At 37.0% G+C, this 26034-nt stretch overlaps 4 protein-coding genes across 4 annotated transcripts, besides 68 other annotated features; all 4 read left to right on the top strand.

Moving 5' to 3' along the window:
- Nucleotides 1–26034: part of a sequence feature (sequence corresponds to BAC RPCI93-12O16) that runs on past both edges of the window.
- Nucleotides 123–167: a microsatellite.
- Nucleotides 249–350: a microsatellite.
- Nucleotides 607–660: a sequence feature (A-rich).
- Nucleotides 1076–1133: a sequence feature (CT-rich).
- Nucleotides 1274–1311: a sequence feature (AT_rich).
- Nucleotides 1345–1407: a sequence feature (GA-rich).
- Nucleotides 1426–1545: a microsatellite.
- Nucleotides 1922–1942: a microsatellite.
- Nucleotides 1945–1971: a microsatellite.
- Nucleotides 2372–2427: a sequence feature (AT_rich).
- Nucleotides 2921–2979: a sequence feature (CT-rich).
- Nucleotides 3396–3428: a sequence feature (AT_rich).
- Nucleotides 3975–4070: a microsatellite.
- Nucleotides 4657–4688: a microsatellite.
- Nucleotides 4764–4821: a microsatellite.
- Nucleotides 4826–4850: a microsatellite.
- Nucleotides 5591–5774: a sequence feature (A-rich).
- Nucleotides 6809–6837: a microsatellite.
- Tb927.8.900 (splicing factor TSR1) lies at nucleotides 6905–7891 on the top strand (the record flags this gene model as incomplete). The annotated part of the gene is made up of 1 exon (XM_841834.1): nucleotides 6905–7891. The coding sequence occupies one exon, from the start codon at nucleotides 6905–6907 to the stop codon at nucleotides 7889–7891; it is 987 nt and encodes a 328-aa protein (XP_846927.1).
- Nucleotides 7565–7722: a microsatellite.
- Nucleotides 8011–8033: a microsatellite.
- Nucleotides 8268–8311: a microsatellite.
- Nucleotides 9348–9395: a microsatellite.
- Nucleotides 9547–9577: a sequence feature (AT_rich).
- Nucleotides 10492–10586: a sequence feature (GA-rich).
- Tb927.8.890 (small GTP-binding protein Rab1, putative) lies at nucleotides 11429–12055 on the top strand (the record flags this gene model as incomplete). Its single annotated transcript, XM_841833.1, has 1 exon — nucleotides 11429–12055. The coding sequence occupies one exon, from the start codon at nucleotides 11429–11431 to the stop codon at nucleotides 12053–12055; it is 627 nt and encodes a 208-aa protein (XP_846926.1).
- Nucleotides 12054–12094: a sequence feature (T-rich).
- Nucleotides 12132–12223: a sequence feature (T-rich).
- Nucleotides 12544–12586: a sequence feature (A-rich).
- Nucleotides 12648–12679: a microsatellite.
- Nucleotides 12859–12952: a sequence feature (A-rich).
- Nucleotides 13021–13069: a microsatellite.
- Nucleotides 13174–13442: a sequence feature (T-rich).
- Nucleotides 13656–13699: a sequence feature (AT_rich).
- Nucleotides 13864–13901: a microsatellite.
- Nucleotides 14484–14503: a microsatellite.
- Nucleotides 14630–14655: a microsatellite.
- Nucleotides 14761–17010, top strand: Tb927.8.880 (hypothetical protein; the record flags this gene model as incomplete). The annotated part of the gene is made up of 1 exon (XM_841832.1): nucleotides 14761–17010. One exon carries the CDS (start codon nucleotides 14761–14763, stop codon nucleotides 17008–17010), a length of 2250 nt encoding a protein of 749 aa, XP_846925.1.
- Nucleotides 17164–17198: a microsatellite.
- Nucleotides 17596–17737: a sequence feature (A-rich).
- Nucleotides 17936–18089: a microsatellite.
- Nucleotides 18302–18332: a microsatellite.
- Nucleotides 18427–18498: a sequence feature (A-rich).
- Nucleotides 18594–18652: a sequence feature (T-rich).
- Nucleotides 18927–19017: a sequence feature (A-rich).
- Nucleotides 19109–19260: a sequence feature (T-rich).
- Nucleotides 19329–19373: a sequence feature (CT-rich).
- Nucleotides 19374–19399: a microsatellite.
- On the top strand, nucleotides 19433–20323 carry Tb927.8.870 (serine/threonine kinase, putative; the record flags this gene model as incomplete). The annotated part of the gene is made up of 1 exon (XM_841831.1): nucleotides 19433–20323. The coding sequence occupies one exon, from the start codon at nucleotides 19433–19435 to the stop codon at nucleotides 20321–20323; it is 891 nt and encodes a 296-aa protein (XP_846924.1).
- Nucleotides 20545–20591: a microsatellite.
- Nucleotides 20801–20871: a sequence feature (A-rich).
- Nucleotides 20915–20959: a microsatellite.
- Nucleotides 21100–21161: a microsatellite.
- Nucleotides 21280–21306: a microsatellite.
- Nucleotides 21322–21390: a microsatellite.
- Nucleotides 21528–21561: a microsatellite.
- Nucleotides 21700–21833: a sequence feature (T-rich).
- Nucleotides 21976–22024: a sequence feature (A-rich).
- Nucleotides 22130–22213: a sequence feature (CT-rich).
- Nucleotides 22214–22242: a microsatellite.
- Nucleotides 22276–22317: a microsatellite.
- Nucleotides 22842–22884: a microsatellite.
- Nucleotides 23098–23143: a microsatellite.
- Nucleotides 23285–23349: a microsatellite.
- Nucleotides 23717–23773: a sequence feature (A-rich).
- Nucleotides 25239–25278: a microsatellite.
- Nucleotides 25435–25472: a microsatellite.
- Nucleotides 25583–25629: a microsatellite.
- Nucleotides 25658–25695: a microsatellite.
- Nucleotides 25865–25943: a sequence feature (T-rich).
- Nucleotides 25993–26022: a sequence feature (AT_rich).

Below are 26034 nucleotides of genomic sequence, written 5' to 3'. Positions count from 1 at the left end.
TCTCGTAGCCGCTCGGTTAATACCGTCGAAGTTGAAGATAGATTGACGTAAATGAAACCGCAATGAAAAAAAAAAAGACAAAATGAAACGAGACCGAGGCAACAAAAACCAATGAAAACAAGATAACAATAAAAGCAATAATAATAGTAGTAATAAAACAGTAATAAAACAAAAGAAACAAACTAAATAGATGAAGGACGAAAAGAGAATGTGAGCGATACCTGGGAAGTATATAAAATTCCTCACGAATAAATGTTTAAATATAAATACAAATATATATAAACGTGAAAATATATGCACATAAACATATATATGAATGTTATGATGTTGTTATATTTATGTATAAATGTGCGCCCATGCTGATTTGATTGGTCTGTTTTTAACAGTAATCAATTGATTAGTTTATAATGTGCTTTTCTTTTGAATGCTTCTTGTGTTTTTTTGATTTTTTTTTGCCCCAATCTCCCTTTTGTTGCTTCATATGTTTTTTTTCCTTTCCTTCCACTTCACCTTAACATTAATTTTTCCTCCGTTTTTCTCCTTTATTGTTTTTCTTATGCTCTGCTGTTTTTCATTTTGCGCGTGTGTTCTAAATTTCTCAGCTCGTGTTTTGATTCATTTTATATTCGTTTTTTGTTTTTTCTTTTGGTTCGTTTTGTTCAAAAGATTCGAGCGGAGGAAGGGAGGGTTATGACAGTTTTTCTTTTTTTTCTTTTTTGTCTGTTGCCTCTCCGTGTGTATAAGCTTTATCTTATTTGATTGAATAATATTGTTTAATATTATTGTTATCCATTTCATTACATTCACAAATGTAAAAGATGAAAAACAACAACACAAGCAACAAGAGAGGGGTTGAGGAATTAACGTGCATTAAAAAAAAAAAGCCAAGAGGGTTACAAAAAGAAGAAGAGGTATATAATACCCCGTCGCTCCTGTTTTCTTTGTATTTGAGCAGAACCTAAAAAAAAAAACAAACAGACAAATATAAAGATGATACTGCGCGTATAAAACATGTGTACAATATAACCATGTATTTACCTATTCAATATATTTAATCATGTATGGCATAAATTGTAAGAAAAAAAAATAAGAAAGAGAGAAGAGAAGAGAAAAATTAGAAAAAGAGGACGAAATAGCATGAGAGACTGCTTGGGATTACACCATTTTTTTTAAAAACAAAAGAGAAACAACTGATAAAACAAAGTAAAATCCAAATAAGGAAAAGAAGACAAGAAATAAGTAAGTGTTGGATAAGTGTAGATAAATATAAACGTATATATTATTATTAATGAATAATTTAGTAAATATTTACTTGAGTGTAAGTGGTTTAGCCATGGAGCTCCATCACTTTTCCCCTCTTTTTTGTCTCTTCTTTTCTCTCTCTCTCTCTGTGTCTTCCCTTTACTTTCCATTTTATTCGTTCGTTTATTATTATTATTAAGATGATTGTTATTGACTATTACTATTATTATTATTTAATAATATTGTTGTTGTTGTTGCTGTCTTATTTATTGCTTTATTCCGATAATTATTGTTACTATTATTTTTGTTGTGTGTTCCTTTTGTCCTTGTATTTCCCTAATTTTTCATCTTTGTTTTTTTCTTCTGCTTTACTCCTCTTTTCGTGTTCACTCCAATATTCATTGTATTTTAAAGAGAGTTGAAGGGACGAAAATAAAGACGGTGGGGTATAATCGTATCAATTTTCCAGTGGGTTGAAGGAAAGATGCAAAAAAAAATCAATAACAATCAGCGGATGTTTTTAACGTTTTTTTTGAAAGTAACGAAGGAACAAAGTCCAAGAAGAAAAGGGCACACACCCGCGTAGGCATTTTAAATAAACAAATAAATATATGTTTTTATTGTGTTTCGTGTTTCCTCTCATGTGCTCTTTCATTTGTTCAACTCATTTCATTCATGCTATATATATATATATATATATGTTGTGTGTATGTGTGTGTGTGTCTGTGTTTCTCAAATATGAAAGTTGAAGTCATTAATTAATTAATTCTTTTGTTTCTTGTTTTTATTCCACACGGGTGCATGTGTGCTTTTCTTTTTGTTTTGGAGAATAAAATGAAAACCCAAAACTGAACGAATAAACGCGACTATCAAGGAACCAAAAAAAAAAACAAATAAAAAAGGACAATGGAAAGCGAGTGTGCTGATTGTGCCATTGTTACTTTTTTTTTTTTCGTTAAGTATTGAAAGAAATTACAATCACTTCTGCTTCTGCCATTACTTCTATTACTGATATGATAATAAAGTGATGAATGTTATGATGTCGTCGTCAGATTTTTTTTTCGTCTGTTTTGGCGTCATTATTCTTATGTATCAAAATATTAAATGGAGAATACGGAAGGGGGAAAGGAAAAAAAAAAATAAACAATGAAAAGATAATTAAATACTAAAAAGTAAATATTATAAGTGTACTTCTTCTGTTTCGTTTCCTTTTCATGCCGTTAGTCATTTGGAGTGACGAAGCGGGCAAAGAAAGGGGGAAAAATAGAAAAAAGAGGGGACATATTACACACGCGTGTGCAATTTTACATAAAATATAATTAAAGCAAATGTTTAGATAAAAATAAATGTTTTAATCTCTCCCCCATGTGTTGCTGTTGCAGTCTTTTTTAAAGTATGATTTTTTTGTTTTTATTGATGCCCTAATTTCATTTTGTATTCTCTCAAACTTGTGAAGCGGGAGATAAATAAATAAGAAATATATAAAAAGCACGACTGCCGAGCAGAAACAAGCTAACAGCTAAATGGCATGTTTCTTTTTTTGACTTTGTTTTTGTTTATGTAAGCGTAAAACGGTTTGGTCTCGTCATGCTCTTTGTTTTGTTCTTTCTTTTCTCCCTTTTATATTTATTCCGTACATTTTTATTTCCGGCCCTTCATACCACTGCTCCACGTACCTGAAAAGGAGAAGGAAACGATGGAAGGAAGAAACGAAAAAAAAAGAAGGAAGGAGAAAAGCCTAGCGGCCGATGAAATATTTACTTACAAACACATTTTTGTTTCTCTTTTTTTTTTTTCCTGCTTTGATTATATTAAATTGCAAGGGTTGTCGAGGGAGTTAACGCTACCGGAAACGGGGGACTTTATTTTATTTTTACCCTTTTTATTTTATGAGTGGGTAATATAAGTAAAAAAAAATGGGTGTGACATTTGAATTTCATTTCATTTCTACTCCATTGTCTCTAATTTTCCAATGATAAAGTAATTTTAGAAATGATTAGGCGTTCCTCGTTTTTATTTTCCCCCCACCTTCATCATATTATTATAATGCCACCGACCAGTAATGCGCCGCTTCCATTTCTTTTACTGATTTTGATGCTGTTGTTTCTGTTGTAAATACAAATAACTATATAAAAACAACAATTAATGATATGAATTTTTTTTTTATTAAGAAAAATATATTTTTAGATGCGTGCTCCCTCTTCCCACTCGCCTTTTTTTGTTTTTTTTGTTTCTTTCCACTGCGGCAATCATATGCCATATGGTGAGTCAGGAAAGAGATAAGTAAAAAGTTACTTGAAAATATTATTTCGCTTTTTTTTCTTTTTTGTTCTGAATGATGTTTTTTGTAAGGGGTGTAGAAATTTTTCTTACAGATGGAGTGTTTTTTTCTATTATTATTATTATAAATGTTATGTTATGTTTTGCTCTTAACTCCAACTACCGTTGGATCTTTCGGTGCTGATTTGGTGCCACTCCAATTTTTTTTTCTCTACACTCACAATAAACCGAAAGAAAAAAAATAATAAAGGGAATCGAAGAAGCACCAATATAAGAGGTAAAGAGAAATTAAAGAAGAAAAAGGTATATTACTTGATTCTTTTTAATTCCTTTTTTCTTTGAAATTATATTTCATCTCTCTCACTTTCCCCTCTAACACATCACATCTCGTCAATACCCATACCTTCTTCTTTCAGTGTGTTCTCTTCACATCATTGCATTGTTTTGTTCGCTTATTTTCATTTTCATTATTATTATTATTATTATTATATATTTGGTGTTATCACTGTTATTATTATTATTATTGTTGTTATCATTTTTATAATTATATTTCATTTTCTGTTGCACTTTAATTCCTCGCTGTCATATGCTTCTTACGGTTTCCAATTTTTGTTTTGTTTTTTTGATATCAATTCATTTTGTTCCTCACCACCTTCAAGCGTTTATAAATATCTTCAATTCCGTGACTTGTGTTGTTTGCAGGTGGCGGAAATGACAATCTCGGAGGAAAATGTGAAGAAATAATTATATAAAATAAGGTAAAAATGTACACTGCATTATTATAAACGTGGTCGAGTGTACACAGAAGAAGAGAATGCGGATGCAAATATTCGGCTCCGCCTCTTTTCTTCTTTTTGTTTACGAAAGAAAAAAAAAAAGTGGCGGTCCCTCCGTTACCTCGTAAATGTCTGCATGTTTTTTTTTGGTGAAGTGTTATTTCACTCATTCATTTCCTCATTTGCTGTAACCGGGAACCGACCAAATTTCAAAAAAAAATAATAAGAATAAATAAATGAAAAACGAAACATAATGAATCGTTGAGAACCTGTTGGGGAAATAAAATGTTTTATTATTGTATTCCATGGAAGGGAGGGGAGGAGAGAGGGTGGGTGGCTGTCGCCACTGCATTTCCACTTATTATTATTATTATTATGCTTATTATTGTTTTTTTTTTCGCCTATGCTTGCAGCGTATAAATAAATACGTGTGTACGTTCCCGAGGCCATGTCCCGTCTAAGGAGTAAACAAATGTATAAATAAATAAATAAATAAATAAATAAGTAAATGAATAAATAAATATGCTTGTGTGCGTGTGTGTGTGTGTGTGTTACGATGAAGAAACGCAAGTAGGCAATCCCAACTACCAGATTAGATGATGAAAATCAGGTTGGTGAGGTGGGGAAAAAAAAAATAACGTATGACTTTTTCTGTGCGAGACTGGTAGAGAAGTGCAGAGCACCAGAAGGAAGAAAATAGGCAAAGAGCAAAACTAAGCAAAAAAGAAAAAAAAATAAATGGTGTCATTTCTTTTTTTCCTTCTCTCCTTTTTTTTTTCAAATTGTTTCTAGTCATTTTATTCATTATAGCAACTGGCTTATCTTCTTTTTTTTTGTTAATGCTTGTTTATTTTCTTTTAAAGAAAAAGGAGAAGTGCTGAATGCTGTGCCTTGATGGGGATTTGGACGAAGGGATCAAAAAAAAAAAGAAATAAAAGATAAAAGAGGGATCATATCCGAACAGGTTCAAGATAGGAAATATTTCACGTTTTTTCAAGTATGTTTACTTTTTTTTTTTTGCTTTCTTTTGAAGATTTCGATGGTGCTCTTTTCTCCACATGCGCAACAGATTTTGTTTCAGCATCGCCACTTTCTCCTACCCAAATAATTTCGTTTCAATTAAATTTTTCTTTTTTTCTTTTTTCCTTCGTCGTCTGAATTTGTAGAGTGTTTTTTTTTTAATTACTGTTTTTTTTGTCTGTGTGCGTGAGCCCCTTTTTTCTTTTAAAAAATTTTCTATTGTCATTATTTGCTTTTCTCATGCTGCAAAGTTGTGTAATTTTTCTTTCACGTTTTTTTTCCACTGTTTTTCGTTTCCTTTTTTTAGGGACATTTTTCTCATTTTCGTCCCTTACTCGTGTTGTCCCGTTTCTTTTTTTTTTTCCATGTATTCGTTTATTTATTGTTTTTCTTTTCCCCTTCTGCCTCCAAGGGCTTCAATCTCTCTTTGTTTTGTTTTTTTCTTTTTCTTTTTTTGTCCCTCATTATTGGTTCCATTCCTATAATTTTTTTTCAATATTATTTCAATTTTTGTTATCATATCGGTGCTTGAAGAGTGTCGTGTGGCTTTGTATTTGATTCCCGTAACTCATTATTTATAACTGTGGACATATTGATAATAACAATTTTCAAGGGTGTTAAATATTTAAACTTAATTATGCGCATTTCATCAGTTTTTCCCCCTTTACCCCTTCTTTTCATTTTCTTTCGTAGGTCTTATTTTATTTTTCATGACAAATTCAAACTTACATCGACATGGTAAGAATAAAAGGGAGACAGAAAGGAGATAAATAGAAATGAAAGGCAATACAAAGGAAGGGGAAGCAGAAAAAATTAAACAAAAAGGACGTCAAATTTGAAATAATTAAATCCATGACATTTTCCAACTGTAACTCGGAAATTTGAGTCATGTTTGCAACATTTTCAATTTCCTGCTGTTCTCTATGATAATATGTTTGCATGCGCACGCACGTTGGAGAATAAAGAGTTGGAAGAAACAGGGAGAAAAGGTGATCCTATGTGAGGCCATTTATCGAGTCACGCAGGGTTGCCTTTTTTTTTTTTAAAAAAAAGCTAATGTTTAGTTTTGCCGCGTTTCTTGTGTGATGGCACCTTTTGTTTCTGTCGGGATTTCACTGTGAATTCCACCGGTCTTGCACGTCTCATTAAACCCCCCCTTCCATTTGTTTAATCATTTATTTGTGTGCGGTCCTCTAACTAATTACCGGTGTGGAATCGACTTTCTTCTATTTTCCTCTTACGCAAATATAATATCTTAACTTTTATTTACTGTACAGAAGAAAGCTCCGAAAAAGAAAAGAAAAGAAAAACCAACCGAACAAACAAACTCACGGCACTGGGGCTACACACAAGTGAAGCACGGTGAGGGGAACATACGTGGAGGCAACGGAGAACGGAGCACGATCACAACCAAGAAGGTGAAAATACAAATATCACGCTGCTATCACTATACGAGAGGAATAGCAAATATTATTCGAGGGGACTCCGGGAATAACAATAGTAATAATAATAACAATAAAGAAGGAAAGTAATTAAGGAAGAAAGAAAGAAGAGGAAAAGGAGAGTCTCTGTGCCGTTTCAAAAAGATGGATTCCAGAGACGGGAGTGGAAGTGATAACCCAGAAGTGGTATCATTGTACATTGGCCTCGGCCCAGCCGCCTCTACAATCAGCAAAGAACAGCTTTGGGAGCGCTTGGAGCAGGTGGCCCCCGTGTCTGATGTTCGCATTCGTGGCCGTTGCGCTTTTGTTGATGTGGCGGGCCCGGAAGCTGCAGATAGGCTAATCACTGAAATGGATGGCAAATATATCGGTGAAGCGCGAATGGTAGTTCAACATAGTCGTGGGAGTAATCGCGAAGGGGAACGCGATCGTGATCGTGAACGGGGACGTGAAAGGGAGCGAGGCCGACACAGGGAACGTGGGCGTGGTGTTCCTTTTGATGGAAGAGGTGCCGACTACGGGGGCTACAACAACAGCGCGGGAGGCCGCACGGCTCTTTTCGTTGGTTTAGGTCCGAGCGGACGGTCAATCTCGGATAGGGAACTGCGCAGTAAACTCGAGGAGGCCGCCCCAATTATTGGCTTCCGTCGCCGTGGGGAATGTGCCTTCGTCGATGTTCCGAGTCCCGCACATGCTCGGCGAATGATTGAAATGATGCACAATCAGTACATGCAAGATTGCCGTCTTTCCGTGCAGCAAAGCCGGGAAGGAAAGCGGGGCCGCCTTGATGATGATCGGGTCGATCGCCCCCGCCGCCGTAGCGGTAGCCGTGGCAGACGACGTCGTAGTCGCAACCGCAACCGTAACCGCAGCAGAAGCCGCAGTCGTAGCCGTAGCCGTAGCCGTAGCCGTAGCCATCGTAGTAACAGTCGGGGTCGTCGCCGCACTCGCAACCGCAGCCGGAGTGGCAGTCCCGTCAGCAGCCGGTCATCGTACAGCCGCCGAAGCAGTGAAGCCTCAGCGGGGAGTCGCGGTTATAAAAAGCGGGACCGCAGACGTCGGGAGCGCAGTCGAAGCGCAAGCAGCGGCTCCAGGTCTGGCAGTGAAAATTACCGCAAACGCCGAGATTAGCTGAACAAAGGCGGAGGGGGGGAGGAGGGCGTTCGGGTGGAAGCGGCGTGGCTCTTTCTTGCAGTGTGCTGGAGGTTAGTTGTTGTTGTTTCACCCTCCCTTCTTTTTTTGTTTTTGTTTTATTATTATTATTATTATTATTTTTTTTTTTAAAATTTCCTTTGACGAATTCTGTGTTCAATTACTATTGTGTCCTGTCGGTACTCAATGTAGTTCCGACTGCGCATGTGTGGAGGAGGTTTACATGGGGTGAATTCAAGTGGTGGGGGAGCGGAGGTTTAAGGGTTATGTGGGGTGTTTACCTCGCGGTTTTCTTTATATTTCACGGTTCTGATGGAACTTTTCCCTTATGAGATGAATTATTCACATCCCATGTAGAAAGAAAGAGAACAAGGAAAAAAAAAAAGAACAAAAAGAGAGGTGGGGATATGAATGCGCATTGTGAAGGTGTATTGAAAAATCTAAAGGGGATCGATAGGTGTTATACGTAGGATATATATCTACTTGTGTGGAAGGTGCTGCCTCTCCGATTGGGTGCGTGGTGAAGTATTTGTAAACAACAACAGCAAACAAAAAAAAAGATAGTAATAATAAACGCGTGTGGTGAAAATGATGGGGAAGTGAAAAGGAGGAAAAGACGATGATGTGATAGGGGAATGATGCCATGTAAAGGTAAGGGCAGAGATATAACCGATGTCTGTTTCAACTTCACTTCACAAGGTTTTTAATTTCCATTTGTAGTGGGTGGGAGACATGGAATCGTAACGGTTTTAGCTCCTTCGATCCTTTATTAACATTATTATCATCATTTTATGCTATAGTAATAATGTTAACTTTCCTGCTTCTACTCCCCTGCTTTTTCCCTCCACTTTCTTCCTTTCTTCCATCTCCTTCTGGCGATCCTTCGTCTTTTTTTTTGTTTTTTCAGTTTGACAGCTTCCATTAGTGTATTACCACCACTGCTGCTGCGACGTTTTTCTTCTTCTTTTTTCTTCTTTCTTTAACATTTTTATTTGTGCGATGAAGCAGATGTGACGTGAGCTTACGTTAGATTCCCATTGTCTCTTCATTTTTCTGCTTTTTACACAAATGTTGTTGACAAGAGGTTGGGAGAGTGTGTAGAGAACATGTGGTGAAGGAGTTGAGATGCGTGAAGAGTAATTGGTGAAATTGAGAGGAGATTCCGGTAATATTTTTTGTTTTGTACAGGGCGATGATTTGTTTTTGGGGGACAAAAGGAGGAAAAGAAAAGTGAAGGGAAAGGACGTATGATAATGCTTGTGTATTTGTGACTCGTCAAGTCATGCAAGTAAGTTAATAAATAAAAAGCAAAAGGCTGTAACGACTATAGTGAAGATCAGGGAAGTGAATCCACCACCCTGTTTGACTGTCCTCAATTAATCGGTTGAAGAAAAGGATCAGAAAAGAAAACAAAAGGAAATAAAAAGGAACATTCACACACACATATATATACATATTTATTTATTTATATTTACACATACATTTTAAGTGGCGTTTCGCCGTCACTTTTATACCATTTTACGGGAAAAGGTCCCTCATTCCCTGCCGAATGTACCGATAAATATATCAGAAGGAGGGAAGTTGCAGCGCCTGGGTAAAGGAAGCGGAATAATGCGTATGTGTACGTTTGTATGTTTTTTTTTTAAAAAAAATAAAATAAAAAAACCTGTGCATATATCTATATCTATATATATATGTGTGTGTGTATGTGTTTGGCTTCTAATATATTTTCGATTGTTAGGTGCAGGCAAAAAGTAAAAAAAAAAAGCACAGGGAAAGGAGGTTATATGATGCGTTTTGTAGGATGTGTGCATGTGTGTTGTCTATATGGGGGAGAGAATTAAGTACAGGAACGAGCGCTTCTCGTGCATATCGTTACACAAGTACACACAATTACGGATCGCCAAGCGAAGGAATGAATATAAATAAGAATACGACAGGAAGTGAAGAAAGTAACATAACGAACGGGAGGTGATTTTCAAATAAGAGAAGAGGGCAGCAAAAGGAATGAAATGGTGGGACCGTTTGTTTTTCGGGCAGGAAAGAGGGTTAACGGGCGGGACGAAAAGTAGGAACTATTAAAAGTGAGGGAGAGAGAAAAAGGGAGGTTAGAAATAAAAAAAAAGAGAAGATATCCAAATCGAAAGTATTAAGAGGGTGGAATGTTTTGTTTTCCATTCGACTCTTCGATGGTTTATATATGTGAAGAAACCACAATGGGAGCAGATACAATTGTTACGGTTTCTGGCGCAATGTTGAGCGTTTAAAAGTAAATAAAAGAGAAGAGGAGAATGAATTGGTGTGATGACGTGAAGGTGGTGTTTAGTTTCGTGGATGTGAACTGTGACACTTAATCTCGCACGTATGCCCAATATTTCCCCTCTTCCCATTAAATATATTTTGTATTTGAATATTTGTGTGTTTCATTGCCAATTGTGTGTGGGAGTTCCGTGTACATTTCAGGATCTACATATGAAGGCATATGCGCAGGTGCGAGTATTGTGGCAGTGACCCTTTCAACCATGTTTTCGCAGAACTTGGCGGGTGGTTGCTATGTAAGCCTATGCTTCCGGATTATGTTCTTTCCCACTTTTTTTCTTTTTCACTTTTTTACATTTGAGCCCCGCTTTCTCTCTATTTCTTTCACTCATCTTCCTCTTTTCCCTTTTTTGTTATCTCCTCTTTGCCGTCGTCACAGTGGCATCTTCAACTTAACACACTTTTGTTTCTATTCTTCTCCTCTCTATCTCTCTCTCTCTTTTCTGATTCCCAATGTTGCTCCATTACTCAGTTATTGAACGATGCCTTTTTTCCTCCCTTCTTTTTTTTTCTTTGTCGTCTTCCCCGTTAGGTGCTTGTTTTGGTTTTTAAGTGGTAGAAGATGAAGGAAGGACCAAAATTGTTTCGTTAGACGTAAAGGAGAGGATGAAATTTTAACTGCATATAGAGAGAGAAAAGCGTATGAGAGAGAGACATCCAACAAATGATCAGAATGGTGTAAAGGTTTCCTTTGGTTTCTTCATTAAAACCATTAATTTTCTAATGTACGTCTGTTTTTTTTTTCTGCCTTTACCGTTAGGCGTATTGCGTCTTTTATTCCTCCTTCTTTTATTCCTTTAAATTTTCTGGACTATATATATATATATTTTTTCAATTTTCGCATTTAACTTGCACGTTTCCAAACGGTTACAGTATTCAATTGCTCTACAACTCTTTCTTTTTTAAAAAAAAAACAAACAAACTGAAGTGTATTCTCACAGTCACGACAAGTAGGTTATAGTCTGTTTTTGCGTGTGTGAAATCATTCACTTAGCAGCACCATCTCAGGTAACAGAGACATATTAGGAGAAAAGAAGGGGGAAGGTTTCTTTTTTTTTTTTTTGTTTCCTCTTTGTGAAGCGAAAAGAAAGGAAGTGTTAAAACAACAACAACTGTAACAACAACAGCAGCCAAATCAATCGAGAACAGTAGGGAAAAGGGATCAAAGAAGTTATTTTGCAAGTAAACTGGTGAATTATGTCTACAGAGTACGATCACCTTTTTAAGCTGTTGCTCATTGGCGATAGCGGTGTGGGAAAGTCGTGTCTCCTTCTCCGTTTTGCGGACGACAGCTACACGGAGAGTTACATCAGCACCATCGGTGTGGACTTTAAAATTCGCACACTGGATATTGATGGTAAAGTTATTAAATTACAAATTTGGGATACTGCCGGCCAGGAGCGCTTCCGTACCATCACCAGTAGTTACTACCGCGGGGCACACGGCATTATTATTGTGTATGATACTACCGATATGGAGAGTTTCAACAACGTAAAAACTTGGCTTTCTGAAATTGACAAGTTTGCCAGTGAGAATGTGAACAAGCTGCTAGTCGGCAATAAATGTGACCTCGTTACGAAGAAGGCCGTTGACACGCAGATGGCACAGGAATTTGCTGACAGCCTCGGGATTCCCTTCCTGGAGACAAGTGCTAAAGAATCCTCCAACGTGGAGACGGCTTTCATTGAGATGGCAAAAAATATTAAGAAACGTGTGGCTGCTCAGGGAGCCAACAGCGGCGCAACTGCTGGTGGAAGGCCATTACTAACCGGTAATAACCGCCCAGCAACCAACAGCGGAGGTCAAAAGAGTGGATGTTGCTAAAGAAAAAATAAAAGAACAAAAAAACTAAAAAAAAAAAGAGGTACAACCGAAACAACGGCCCCCCATTTTCCCTCCGAAACAAAAAAAACAAAAAGGATAAAAGTGAAAAAAAAGGAGAAAAAGGGAGAAAAACAAGCAGCAAAAAGGAAAAGAAAAGAAAAGAAAGGAGGGGGGGGAAAAAAAAAAAACGTCACCACAAAACAAAACATAAATATACACTAATTAAATGAAAAGAGTGAGAGTGAATGAGAGGGAAAGAGAAAGACAAAGAGGAGGTATAAAAATACGATGAATGGAGTGAGGGGGAATGGATAGGAAAGAAAGGAGGAGAAGTCAAAAAGGGGAGTGGAGTGAAGGGGGAAATAAAGAAAAAAAAAACAACACAAACACGCAATATCGGGGGGAGGGGGTAAAGGAAAACAATGGAAGTAAGTTTGTTTATAAAGCCACCACACGAGCACATATGCATATGTGTTCCATTTCCCACTTTTCCCCCTCTTTTTCTTCCTCCTCTTTTTTTTTCTTTTCATTATAGCGGAAGTGCGGCATGAAGGAAGCCTTCGTCATATAAAATCAGAGTCAGAAAAAAAAAATATAAATATATATATATATATATATATATATTTGTTATATTTAAATATGAATAGCAAAGCGGGAAAAGAAGAAAAGGAACTTCATCTTGTTTTTAGTTCCTTTTTTCATGCCTCGCGCAATCCTTCTCTCTCCCTCTTTCTCTTTTCTACGTTTACGTCTCTTCTTCCTCATTCGTTCATTTATTTTTGCTTCCGTCAACCTCCCTCTCCTCTTGTTATCTGCTAGTGCTTTTATTTATATCTTTGTTTCTTTTTTTTTTTACTTTTGTATGTGCGTGTCTCTGCGTATTTGTTTGTTTTTTGTGTGAGCACCTCTTTCCTTCCTTTTAATCTCTTATTATTCATGTACACGCGTATGTTTGTGCATATAAATGTATGTATGCATATGTGTCAGTGTGTGAGTGTGTGTGTGTGCATGTGTTGTTGTGTTTTTGCTCATTTTCTTTCTTTTCTTTTTTTTTTTCTTCAAATTCATTAGTTCATTCCTCTGATGGCACCTTTTAGTGACATAATCTTGGAAATAAGGAAGAGGAATGAAGTGAAAGTTTAGAAGAAAGGAAAGAAAAGAAAGAAAAATAGTGAAGGGGGAAAAGAGAAGATGAGGGAACCAATCAACAAATAAAGAAGAGGAGAGTTATAAAAAACAAGGAAGCAACACAATAACAACAACAACAAAAAAAAAACAAACAACGAACAAACAAGAAAGGAAGGGAGGTGTAGAGGAAAATTAGGATGAATGAAGTAAAAGAAAAGCAAAAAAAAAAAAAAAGAAACAGAAACAGATTTAAAAAAAACTGACCCCCTGCGCCTTTTGACCAATGATTGATTCCGTCGCCCATCCGCGCATTTGTAGCGTTTTTTTTTCTGTTTTTTTTTTTTGCGGGTTGAAGTTTGCACTCATACGTTTCCACGGACGTGAGGTGGAGTGGAGCGCAAAAGGAGGGAAAAAGGGCAATAGCAAAGGAGGTACCAGAATGAGTATTATTCCTTCAAACTGCTTCTTTTTCTTTTTTTTTATTTTGATTATTATTACACTTATTATTATTTTTTTCAATTTGCTGGTTATCGTGACCCTTCGTCGCGTGGTGTGTCTTTTTTTTTTTTTTTTTGCCTCGTGGAAAAACACGATTGCTCACACTGAGAAAACAGACACCATATTTTGTTCCTGCTCTCTTTTGCGAGAGTATCTTTGTGGTGAATCATTTTTTTTTTTTTGAGGGGGAAGAGGAGGATGAGGAGGAGGAGGATGGAGGTAAAACAAAGAAGCAAACGAACACGAAACATGCACAGACACACGCATGCAAGCATACGGACGTCAAATAAACAAAAAAAAAAGACAAAGCGGAGTAGAAGCAATAGCCATGAATGAGAAGTGGAAACGCAAGGAGGAAAAAAAAACAAAGAAAGAGTTGCAATACAATCTGATGTTTGATAACCATTTCTATGAATGGCTTGGATGCCGTTTTTTTTTCCCCCTTTCATTTGTTGTTTTGTTACCGTCTTTACACGATAACCTTTTGGGTTTCCCCATATTGAACTCTTTTTTTTTTCTTTCCTTTCCTTCTTCATGGATATGATCAGCGTTGTTTGATTTCCTTGCTGCTCTAAGTAGAGGAAAGGAAAATTTAGGAGAAAATAAGGAAAGGTGCTGAACAAGGGGGAGGGGTTTTACCCAACAGTGAAGGCCTTCATATTTTATTCAGAGAAGAAATTCCGTCACTGAACCATCTTTTATTAGCTTTTTGATTATCATTTTTTTACCCCCCCCTTTTTTTTGGAAGAAGGAGGGTCCCTGTAATATAAGAAGAAGATTTCTAGTGGCGAAATCGCACCAGATATATATATATATATATATTTGATTATACGTATATAAAATAAACGTGTACGCATATTCAAGTATCAAAGGAAATAGGTAGAGAACAGGAGGACAAATATACTTCAAATTAAAGTACAGCGGGGTAACAAACAGGATCAAATTATCAAAAATAAAAGTAAAAATAAAAATAAGAGGAAACAGCAAAGAAGCGTGGAAGGTGAGGGGAATAAGGTGAGAGGTTGAAAACTAGGAGGGGCACACCAAACGCTTTCTTTTCATTTATAGAGTTGAGCAGAATGACTATCAACATCTTTGCTGAACTGGAACAATTTAAGAGATGTAAGATAATTACACACTTAGATCCTGCACAAGATTATCTCTTGTACCGCACTCCCCGCACGGTTCCGACTCTACTGGGAAAGAAGGTAACAGGTGACCCCACACCGCGCCCATGCGACACCTCGTCTCACACACTTGATGGTGACAGCGTTATGAAATGGTTTGAGAGCAGTGCCACAACGTTTACCTCACGTGCTCCATCACCGCGGCAATGCGCACTACCCGCACAAAAAACGCCGCTGAATTTAATCCCTTCATGTGATGATGATTTCGAGGCCACAAAATCAGTAGACGCGGGAGACGGTTTGGCCAAGACTGTCATTTATCTTCCCATGGCGTCTTCGGATCAACCCACTCCACAGTTATTGTCCCCAACTCCTGCAGCTCCGGAGTTAAGCTGCAGTGAATGGTTCCTTCCGGGTGAAAGCGCCGAGTGTATTTTAATGTCCCCCTACTCGCAGCACTTGCCTCTTACAAAGATTGCTTCCCGCGCTGCTGCGGCCACTCGGGAAACAGCGTCTCCAACAATAGTTGTGGAACATGTAGAGGTTCCTTCTACCTCTAGGGAAGAACAACCGCCATCGCCTGATTTGGCAGTACGTGTCGAAAGAACTCCTAGGGTCACTGAGACAGCGGCAAAAAAAACTCCACGAAACTGTGGCGCAGGAAACGGGATTACAGGAACGACCGATACACTCCGTCCACCTGTCGTTGCAACAAGAATGACACATCGAAGACCTGAGGCATGCGTTACGCCTACCACAGTCAAAGGTAATAATATCCCCGCGAGCCCTGTGGGTGACGATGACGTGGTGGTTGAACTTGTGGTGGATGAGGATGTCCCTCATATTCATGATGCGAAGGTTGTGCAAACATCAGCCGTTGTCACACCACGAGTTCCCAAACCATCAGCCATAAGTACCCTAAAGAGCTGTGGGATGGAAGCAAGCCTTTCGGTAACAAATGGTTTAGTCCCACTTAAGGTTCCTGCAGTGACATCAAGAAGAAGCCTTAGTCGAAAACCTGGAGCAATGGGGGGTTTTGCGACGGCAAGCACGACACCTCGAATCCCTATAGTTACAATTATGGGGTCTACACGCAGCGCAAATGCAGCGTCTGGGCGGGTTACGTCGAGGGGTACTCCTCGAACTCCCGCATCATCGCTTAGGAGGACCTCGCGAACTACTGAAGAGGCAAGTGGGCGTGTGGTCGCCGAAAGGGTTGTGAGGTGGAGGCGTCTTTCGGAGAGTGGTTCATGTTTATTAGATAGCCCATCCTCTCCTACTGCTAGTGAGTTTTTTTCACGTCGGACCGGAATAACACCCATTATTAAGATGACGGGTGCCTCTTCGAGGGCTTCCCCTCAACCATCAGTTGTGCCGACAGCGAGATCGACGGCTGTCGCTGCGGATGGTTCGCAGAATTCGTTAGAGGAAGCACCCACCGCGCAATCGCCATCATCACCAGCGGCCGCTTCAGACCGTCTATCGATAACGCCTACTGCCGATGCGTCACTCGTCACCCCTGAAAAGTGGACATGCCCGGCACTTCCGACTACCGTCGAGCGATCTCTGGTCACGAACAAAATATCGCTTCGCTCCTCAGTTGCACCGACCGTTCACTCACACCCTGTAACTGAGAAGGCGTCACGGTGTTCGTCAGTTGCGGATTCTACTGAACTGTGCCCAACGACCGCACGTGGTCCGCACCAATCGATAGCTTTGCATTCAAGTCGGTCGTTACCCATGTTTAGTGAAGTTCCAGCCAATTCACCGAACATTTCTACCGCTTGCGCGTCGTCACCGATGTCTAATCGGGTACCCTTTTTTCTGGATACGGAACCCGCTGCGGAGGTTCCTGTTGCGGTTACACAAACGGCGCGACGTCGGTCTCCGATAGCAACATCCGAACCGTTTCCCGCAACCTCGGAGGAGCATTCACCCTTTTCAAGTGCACCATTTGGTAGTCGACGACGGGGTGTTATAGTGGTATCACGCCCACCATCAGTTGCACATACGGCAGCCGAGTCACATACGGCAGCCGAGTCTGAAGTAACCGATAGAACAGCGCGTCGTTCCTTAACGTCTGTGCGTTCCTTCGAGTCGTGTGCGTCCCCGCAGCAAACTGTTGGGGAAGCGGTCCCCTCCTCAGTGTTGATTGGCCTTCCGCGGCAGAGAGAGAAAACGAAATGCTGCCATGTTATGTAATGGCAATTTTAATTTATGTTTTGTTGTTCTACTCTGGAGATATTTCAGCGCCGACATTTGGCCTCGTGTTTGTTTTTCCATTCGCCCGCCTTTCTTTCTCCCCCTCTTTTGCTTACTGAGTGAAACAAAGCAAATGGTATCTGCAAACCCCTGATGATAATAATGGTAATAATAATAATAATATTAATTACTTTTAGTATTGTTTGGAGCAGAATACTAAAAGAAATGAAAAGGAAAGGAGGGGAGATGGAGGAGGAGAGAAGGTTTCTGAAAAAAGAATATTGAAGATAGGAAAGAAGGGGAGTCAGCGAAAAGTATAGGAAACAAATGTGACTTTTTGCTTTCCATAATCGTTGTTATTGTTGCTGGTGTTAGGAAACGGTGTATCTCATTTAAAGGAAATTAATGTGAAGAAGCAGAAGCTGAAACGATAGATGGGATTCGGGGAGATTTCTCCATATTTGTAAACTTGTGAGCCACTTTTACTTCTTTGTGCGTGTGTGTCATTCCTGTTTTTTTTTTTTGAGGGAGGAAAGGTGACTTTTCTGTATTTTTATGCGTGCATGGCGTCGTTTGCCTGTTCACTTTTTTTTTATTTTTCATTTTTATTTTTCCATATTATAGTTTTGTTTTTTTTCCCCCTATTGTTTTTTTTGGTTATATTTACTTACTGTTTTGTTTTGTGGTTCACTCCATGTTTCGTTCCACCTTGTTAGTTTTTTTTTGTCGGTACGAAAGAGAGAAAAGGGAAGGGGGGGGGGAAAAATGGAACAAAATAAAATCAAAGAAGCAGTTGAAATGGTGAAGCAAAGAGGTTAATTATATGAATTTGCGTGCGTTGCTACAAATGAAAGGGGTAAATTAATGGAACGTGTATTTATTGGTGCACTTCCGTGTCCGTAAATAAGTAAGAATGAAAATGAAAATAAACATATACATACACATACAGATACATATATATACACACACACACACATATATATATATATATATATATATTCATGTATATTTAGTTGTATGTGAGAGCGAATATATTTATACATATATCTGTACGCATTTTATATTTTTGTGTTTATATAAATCTTTGCGTGTGAGGTGCTGGCGGCATTGTTCTTTTCTTACCCTTTTTTTTTATTATTTAGAAAACCATCAACTGGAGTAATTCCGGCGTCCTCGGGGGTTTCATATTTGCGTATGGGTATTTGTTGACGTTATTGTTATTATTCATACGTTCCTTGTTTGTTAAATATTTAGTAGTACTAGTAGTAGTGCCGCTATCGTTGTATCTATAAATAATAAAAATAATAATAATAATAATAATATATATATACATACACATAAGGTAAACGCATGAATGAATGAATGCGTCTATGTTTACTTCTTTATTGTTTGTGTTTCACAAGTTGATTACATGTGTTTCTCTTTCTTCACTTCAATTCACTTCTCCTTTTATTTGTTTCTTTTTCTTTTTCTTTTTATTTGTTTCCTATAGTTGCCGGGCGTCCACTCGTTTAGTGGCAAGTCCTCCAACGCCGTGAGCCACCGAGGCGAAGGGTGTAAACGAGGTTTAGACAGGCGGACGCAAAGGAAAAAAACAACAAAAACAACGAAAAGGAAAAGGAAAAGGAAGGGAAAAAAGAAAGCACTTTTTTTTTTTAAAAAAAAGCTGGAAAACAGAAGGGAAAGTTCAGAGGCGAGAACAATAACAACAGAAACAAAAACAAAAAAAGGGATCTTGACGGAATATAGGAACTTCACAAGTTGTGCGTTGGGTGATAACGATTCAAATAGGGAAAAGAAAAGAAAAAAAAAGATATAAAAACATAGGTGAGAAAGAATAATTTGAAGGGACCGCAGTAATATAACGAAACAAAAAACACTTACAAGAAAAAGAGGACTACGATCAGTTTGATCCCTTTTTTTTTAGTTTTAATTTTTTTCTTTATTATTATTACTTATATTTTTGTTTTTGTCTGTGCCTTTGCCTTTTGTTTTTTTTGTTGTTTTGGCTCCCGTCTTAAGACTGACATAATCTTAGTGAGTGTCAAGGGTTTGAACAGGCAGAAACAGTAGAGAATTTTACTTTTTGTTTTGAGGGAAGAAAACAAAAACAGAAAAAGGAAAATAAAGGGGGGAAAAAAAGGAAAAAGACACGCACAAAAAAATCAACAATAATTATAAAAAAACAGAAGGAAATAAAGTCTGCGAAAGAGGGAAAGAACAAAAAAAAAAGAAAAAAAAACAAAGGAACCACAACAAAGTGAGGGAGGGGAAGGGGCGGCAACCGGAAGCAGTTGCTAGAGGAAACTTCCCTAAGAGAGAGAAGAGGAAAGGAAAGGAAAGGAAAGGAAAAAAGAAAAGGAATATATATATATATATATATATATATTTTGATACCTGCGCGTTTGATATAATTACCGTCATGAGAGGTACGAAACGCATTGGGCGTTATGAACTTGGAAAAACGCTCGGATCCGGAAACTTCTCAAAGGTAAAGATTGGCCGTGATGTGGAAACTGGAAAAGAATGGGCCATTAAAATTATAGACAAGGAACAACTCGTGCGGGAGCGGATGGAAGAGCAACTCAAACGAGAGATTGCAGTAATGAAGGTGTTGCGCCAACCGAATGTTATCGAGCTTCGAGAGGTTATGCAAACAACCAACCACATTTACATTGTACTGGAACTCGTTACTGGTGGGGAGTTGTTTGATAAAATCGCAGCAGCAAAGCGTTTTGATGAAAATACTGCACGTCACTACTTCCATCAACTCATTGCAGGTGTTCACTATTGTCATAGCCAAGGTATTGCCCACCGCGATCTTAAGCCTGAAAACCTGCTGCTTGACTCGGATGATACACTGAAGATAAGCGACTTTGGTCTCAGCCATTTGCATAATGGAAATGCAGGTGGACAAGGGACGATGTTGCAAACCGTTTGCGGCACTCCAAATTATGTGGCTCCTGAAGTACTGAAGGAACGCGGCTACGACGGTGTGATGGCTGATGTGTGGAGCTGCGGTGTGGTGCTGTTTGTGATGCTTGCGGGATATCTTCCTTTTGATGACGAGAATGTTAATGCTCTCTTTACCAAAATTGAGCGAGGGGAGTATCGCATGTCACGTCACTTTTCACCTAACGCTCGAAGTCTTATTTCGCGCATGCTAACCGTAGACCCGCGGCGTCGAATAACAGTTGCGGAGATTACCCAACATCCATGGTTTGTGGAAGGCGGGAACCAAACGGTGCCGAACACTCATCAGGTGGTTCATGTATCGGATGAAGAGGTGCAAAATGCGGTACAAACCGTCTAGGGAGACTTTACACCCGCATATAATCGTCATTGACATAGCCTTCATTTACTTGATTATCATTCCTCCGAAGGCTTGTCTTCAAGTTCCTTTTCGATATGTGTTTGGTTGAATGTGTTTCAACGGTTTTTTTGTATTTCTTTTCTCCTCCCCCCCTCTTTTTAAAATGATGAAGTGCGGTAGAGTTTTTTTTTCTTTTTTCCCTCAATATATTAATTGTGGCGGTGTGCGTGTGTGCGTGTGTGCGTGTGTGCGTGTGTGTGTGTTGTGTTTGCCAACGCTCCCACGGCTGCGATTTATTGTTTTTTTTTGTATGGTGCGAGTAGAAGAATGAGAAAAAGGGGGAAAATTTTTTTTGAGTTGTTAGGTTTCTTTGAACAACGTTGTGATCCCCCATTTTTTCCCATTTTTTCCCCTTTTGTTTCCATTTTCAGTTTTTTTTCCTTTTCCACCTGTTTTGTGTACGCGTGTGCGGGTGCATATCTTTGTTTGTGTTTCTGTTGATCCTTTCCGCGTTTGTTTTGTTGTTATTTTCCTCTTTTTTTTTTTTTGCTCCCTCCTCCTTTTTACCTTTATTTTAGCTCACTTTTTATTTCTCTCTCTCTCTCTCTCTCTCTCTCTCTCTCTCTCTTTCTTTCTATCCATATGCCAATGCCCTGAAGCGCTCTTTTTTTTTAAACTTCTCCTTGTAGCTTCTCTATTTCCCCTTTGTCCGTTCCCCTCTTTGTTTTTTTTCTTTCCTCACCCTTTTTTACAATTTAAAATATGCCATGTCGTTATGTTGCTATATTTATTATATTTATTATAATTACTACAATTACTAATATTATTACTATCATTACCTTTTGCGAATGCAAGTGGAAATACGAAAACGAAGGCTATGGGGAGCGGTTAGAGTTAAGGTGAAGAAGACGAAGCACATCGAGTTTTTTTTTGTTCCCCTTTCTTTTTTTCTTTTTTTAATATTATTATTATTGTTATTATTAGTCATTAAAAAAATATATTATTACCATAATGATAATAATAATTATTATTACCATTTTTTTTTCTTTTCCTGTTATTGTTGTCATCCATTACTCAGTAAATGGAGCAACACAATTTTATGGGTATGTGAAATGAGGGAAACAAAACAAAACAAATACGGCCAGGAAAATGAACGTTTCCTTCCTTGTTGGAATGCATGGATTTAATTATTTCAAATTTATCCCTTTCTTCTTTTTTTTTTCCTTTCTTTCTTTCTTGTTTCCCTCTCCTCATATGAACTTAAAGGCTTAAAAGTGAACCGAATCGGGCTAATTTTATATCGTGAAGGAAAAGAAAAATAAAAAAATATCAGAGGGAAGTTAGAGATGCAGGTGAAACAAAAAGTTTTCTTTTTCAAAAAAAGAAAAAAAAAGAATAGTCATAACAATCAATTAAAAAAATATTTAAATAATAAAAAAAAAAGAAGAAAGAAGGAGGTAATTCTACTAGAAAAGGAGGAAGGTAAAAGAAAAAAAAAAGAAAATAGAAATGCTGTTGAAGCGTTTCCTCAGAAGTGAATCAGTCAGTACTAATTAAAAAAAAATAATAAGGAAACTTACTAATTAGGATCGAACAATATTTTTCACTGTTTGTTGCAGCGACCACACAAAACAATCGAACATCGTGTGGACTTTTTACTTATTTTTCTTTTTTTTTGTTTATTTTTCTGTTTTTTTTTTTCAGGTACCCCATTTGTTCTGAATTGGCACTAATTATTCTCTCTTTTCCATCAATTTTTTCTTTTTATTTATATAAAGAAAAAGCACAGGTAATAACGAAGCATAAAAAGGAAAAAGGAAAGTGAGGGAGAGGAAAAGAAATAAGAATAGGAGGGGAATGAGAAAGAGAATGAGAAATAGAAGGAAAAGAACAGACACACAAACACACACACACACACAAAATAATAATCATAAAATGATTAAATAAATATCAAAAGCAAGAAGAAGAAAAAAAAAGAAAAGAAAAAAAAAGAAGCAGGAAGAGGGAATTTGGATTTTGGATGAGGAAGAGAAAGAGAAAGAGAAAGAGAAAGAGAGGGGAGGGAGCGAAAACAAAACAATAAATAAATAAATAAATCGTGAACAAACCAACCATTCAGCAGATATGGAGAATGCGGGAAGGTTACGTGTGTGTATGTATTTATGTTTTTTTTTTTGGTTTTTTGGTGGCGAAGGCGATTTTAAGAAAAAAACAAAAAGAACTAAAGGGGAAAATAAACAAAAACAAGAAAAATATCTAATTATGTGAGAGAGAAATAAGAAGACAAGAGATAAACCTTTGCGATTATAACCATACGCATCCATATTTTATACATTTATGTATATTGATTTTTTTTTCGTTTGTATTCGCACCTTTGGTGCAATATAATATGATATTATGGGGTAGGGAATATATATATATATATACCACACTTATATATAATTATGCATGTACGTGTGTTTATGACCACTTGGGTGTGTGTGTGTGGAAGGAAGAAAATAATTACAATTAGAAATTAAAAAAAAAATAAAAGAAAATGAGAAGAAGAAGAAAAAAAAAGAGGAAATCATCATAACGCAGATGATGATTTTGTTGTTCTAATTGCGTTTGTATATATCTTTGGGGCACATCGGTTAAAGGAATATTATATGAAAAAGTTTCGTTCTGTTCGGTGCCGTGGATAAGTGTTGGAGGCCAAAAAGTTATTAAGTACATGGATGCTGTTGATAAGATAATTGAAACATTGATATGCATATGCTTATAAATAAGTATTGATAAATAAATAAATATATATAAATATATATATTTATTTAGATATATGGCGGAGCGAAAAATTTGTGATGCAACATAACATAACTGAGGTAGAGAAACGAACTGAGGGGGAGGAAGAGGAGGAGGGGAGAAAAAGTAAGCATAAAAACATGTTTATGTGGAAGGAAATGAAGGAAAGTACGGGGAAGGTATATATATATATATATATATATATATATATATATCCATATATCCATATATCTATATATATTTATGTGTGCATGCGGTGTGTTGCATTGACTCTTGAGAGGAAACTAATCGCATATTTGGTGACTCCTATGCGCTTCCCTCGCTGAATTTTTTGAGTTTTTTTTTTTTCAACCCGTTTTGTTTTTTAGTTGATCTTCTATCCGTCGTGCATCTCTCTTGTTTTGGCTGTTTTTTCCATTCATTTTCCCCCCTTCTCGTATGCTGCGTGATTGTGTAATATTGCGTATCCTTGGTGTTTCTATCATCTTATGTTCGTTTTTGTTTACCTCGTTATTCTGTTTGTTGTGTTCGACTTCCGTCTTTACTCTTTGCGCAGTTACATTCGTCGTGTTTTTATTAATTTATTCATTCCGTCGGTGTATCGTTGTCTGATTTTTTTTCTCTTGTTTTTTTTTCGTTTTTAAATGTTATTCCTTCCTTTTTTTCTTTAAATGATAATCGAATCTCGGCGCAGTTGTGTTGTTTCAGGTTCCATTGTTTTTTTATTTTTGTGGTCTGACAAATGTTTGTTTTTCTTTTTTTTTCTTTTTTTGGTGCTTATCATCTCGTTATGTTCCTTAAACTCTCATCAACGCCGACAACAATATCTTTTTTTCCCATATTCTTCATGAGTTAGGGTTTTGTGGACATTTACGTGTACTATGCACAACAGACACATATATATATTTAATTCCAGATTTCTTCAATTTATTTATGTATTTTTTGTCTGTTCTTTTTATTTTTGTTTTCAACCCCTTCATATTTCTACAACCAACTCATTTCACTCGCTTTACGTGTTTTCTATTTACCATTTATGTTGTTTAAGTTCATTTGCTTTTTTAATGTTATGTTATGTTTGTTTTTTTTTTCGTATCTTTTTTTTTTGTTGCGGTGGCGCAATGTAAAGTGGAGGAAGGGGGATATTAAAAGTGTGTGGTGATAAAACAGTGAACCAATGAGCAATTTTCCACGGTGATGGAAGAAAAAATAAATTAAGGAAAAGAAAGAGGAAGGGGTGGAGAAATATTTAATATATATCGATATTTACGGGCATATATTTAATTCGGTATATAATACACATGGTTGTTAGGTTATGCGAAACACAAAAACACACACCCACACACAAAAAAAGAAACACAAGAAAAGGGAATAATAAAGGCAGTTGAATGGTTATCACAGGGGGGGTGGTGGTGGTGGTGGGAGAAGGAAATAAAGGCATTTATGATTGTTTGTTAATGTGTGATTTTATTTTTGTTAAAAGTAAACACACGCGTACTGATATTAAGGTGCGTAATAGCTGTCATATAAAATAATGATCTTGTAATTGTAATTGTAATTGTTTTTGCTTTTTTCCTCCGCCCCCCCCTCATATTGATAGTTTCGCAGCCCCGAAAACAACAGCAATAACAAAAAGAGGGAGGAGTCGAGGTAGTACGAAAATGCCAATTTTTGTCAAAAACTAAAAGAGTTTGTTCGTTTCCTTCTTTTTTTTTTTCATCTCATCTTTATTTGCTTAAGGTTCACCGCAGCGACGGTACGAACCACTCCCTTCTCCCCATTCAATTTTACCTTTGTCCTTTTTGTTGTCTTCCCAGGTGGTTAATCCCGTCGTCATTACTGCTTTTACCTTTCCTGCTTTACTTCACCGCCTCTTTTTAAAAAAAAAAATCATTTGTTTTTGTTTATGATTTTTTATGTTACCGTTCCGTACCTTTTCAGTCCAAGATTCCCCGATTTTTCGTTTTTTTTGTTTGCGACAATATCTTCTGATCTGATCTGTTTTTTTCTGTTTTATTTTACGATTATTACTTATTCCCAACATTTTTCTCTTGACTACGGATCTCGGGTGTCGACACTGCTAAATCAGATGGCTAAAAGAAGAAACACAAAAAAAAATACACACACACACGCACAAATATACATATATATATATATATATATTTACTTATATATATTTACACTTATACTTAACTATATTTAACAATCTGTAAGCAATCACTTAAAGAGAGGAATGGATATGCGTGTGTATGTTCATGTCATTCTAAAGATTCTTTGACCAATATTCGTACACTAGACGTGCGCAGGCGTGTGTATGTGGGCTTCCGTGTGCATGTTTTGTTTTGTTTTGTTTTACTTTTTTTTTTGTTTTAGTTACTTGCTTACTTACTTTTATTCTCACCCTCAATTACTTTTTATTTTCCCCCATCCACCTGCGCACTCCGCCTCTCTGCATCCCTCTTTTTTCTTTTTTTTTAAGCCTTATTATTATTACTACTACTACTACTGTTATTGTTACTTTCTATTATATGTGTATCAACTCCACCGTATAAATCAATAAATATAAATATATAAATATATATATATATATATATGTTTGTGTGTTTGTGTGTCATCACTCTGCAAACTTCTGAACTAATAGCTTCATTTGTTTCCATGACATTCTGCACAATTACATTTTGTTACCGCTTAGTCTTCTTTTTTTAAAAAAAAAAGGTTTTGGTGCCGTAGATATCTCATATCTTAGTAAGGAGGCGCCACACCAAAACAAAAGAAGACGAAGAAGAAAAAAAAAAGAGAGAAAAAGGGACAAGGTAAACGAAAGATTATAAAGATAAATAAACCGATACGTGCTTGCAGAATAGTGCAAGGTCGGACGGGAAAGTGGGAAGTTTTTTTTTTTTCTAAAAAAATTATTATTTGTGATCGCAGAC

The sequence above is a fragment of the Trypanosoma brucei genome, chromosome 8 (genome assembly GCF_000002445.2).
Source record: "Trypanosoma brucei brucei TREU927 chromosome 8, complete sequence".
Lineage (NCBI taxonomy): Eukaryota > Euglenozoa > Kinetoplastea > Trypanosomatida > Trypanosomatidae > Trypanosoma > Trypanosoma brucei.
The sequence above is the reverse complement of the archived record's forward strand: the minus strand, read 5'-3'. Positions and strand labels throughout refer to the sequence as shown.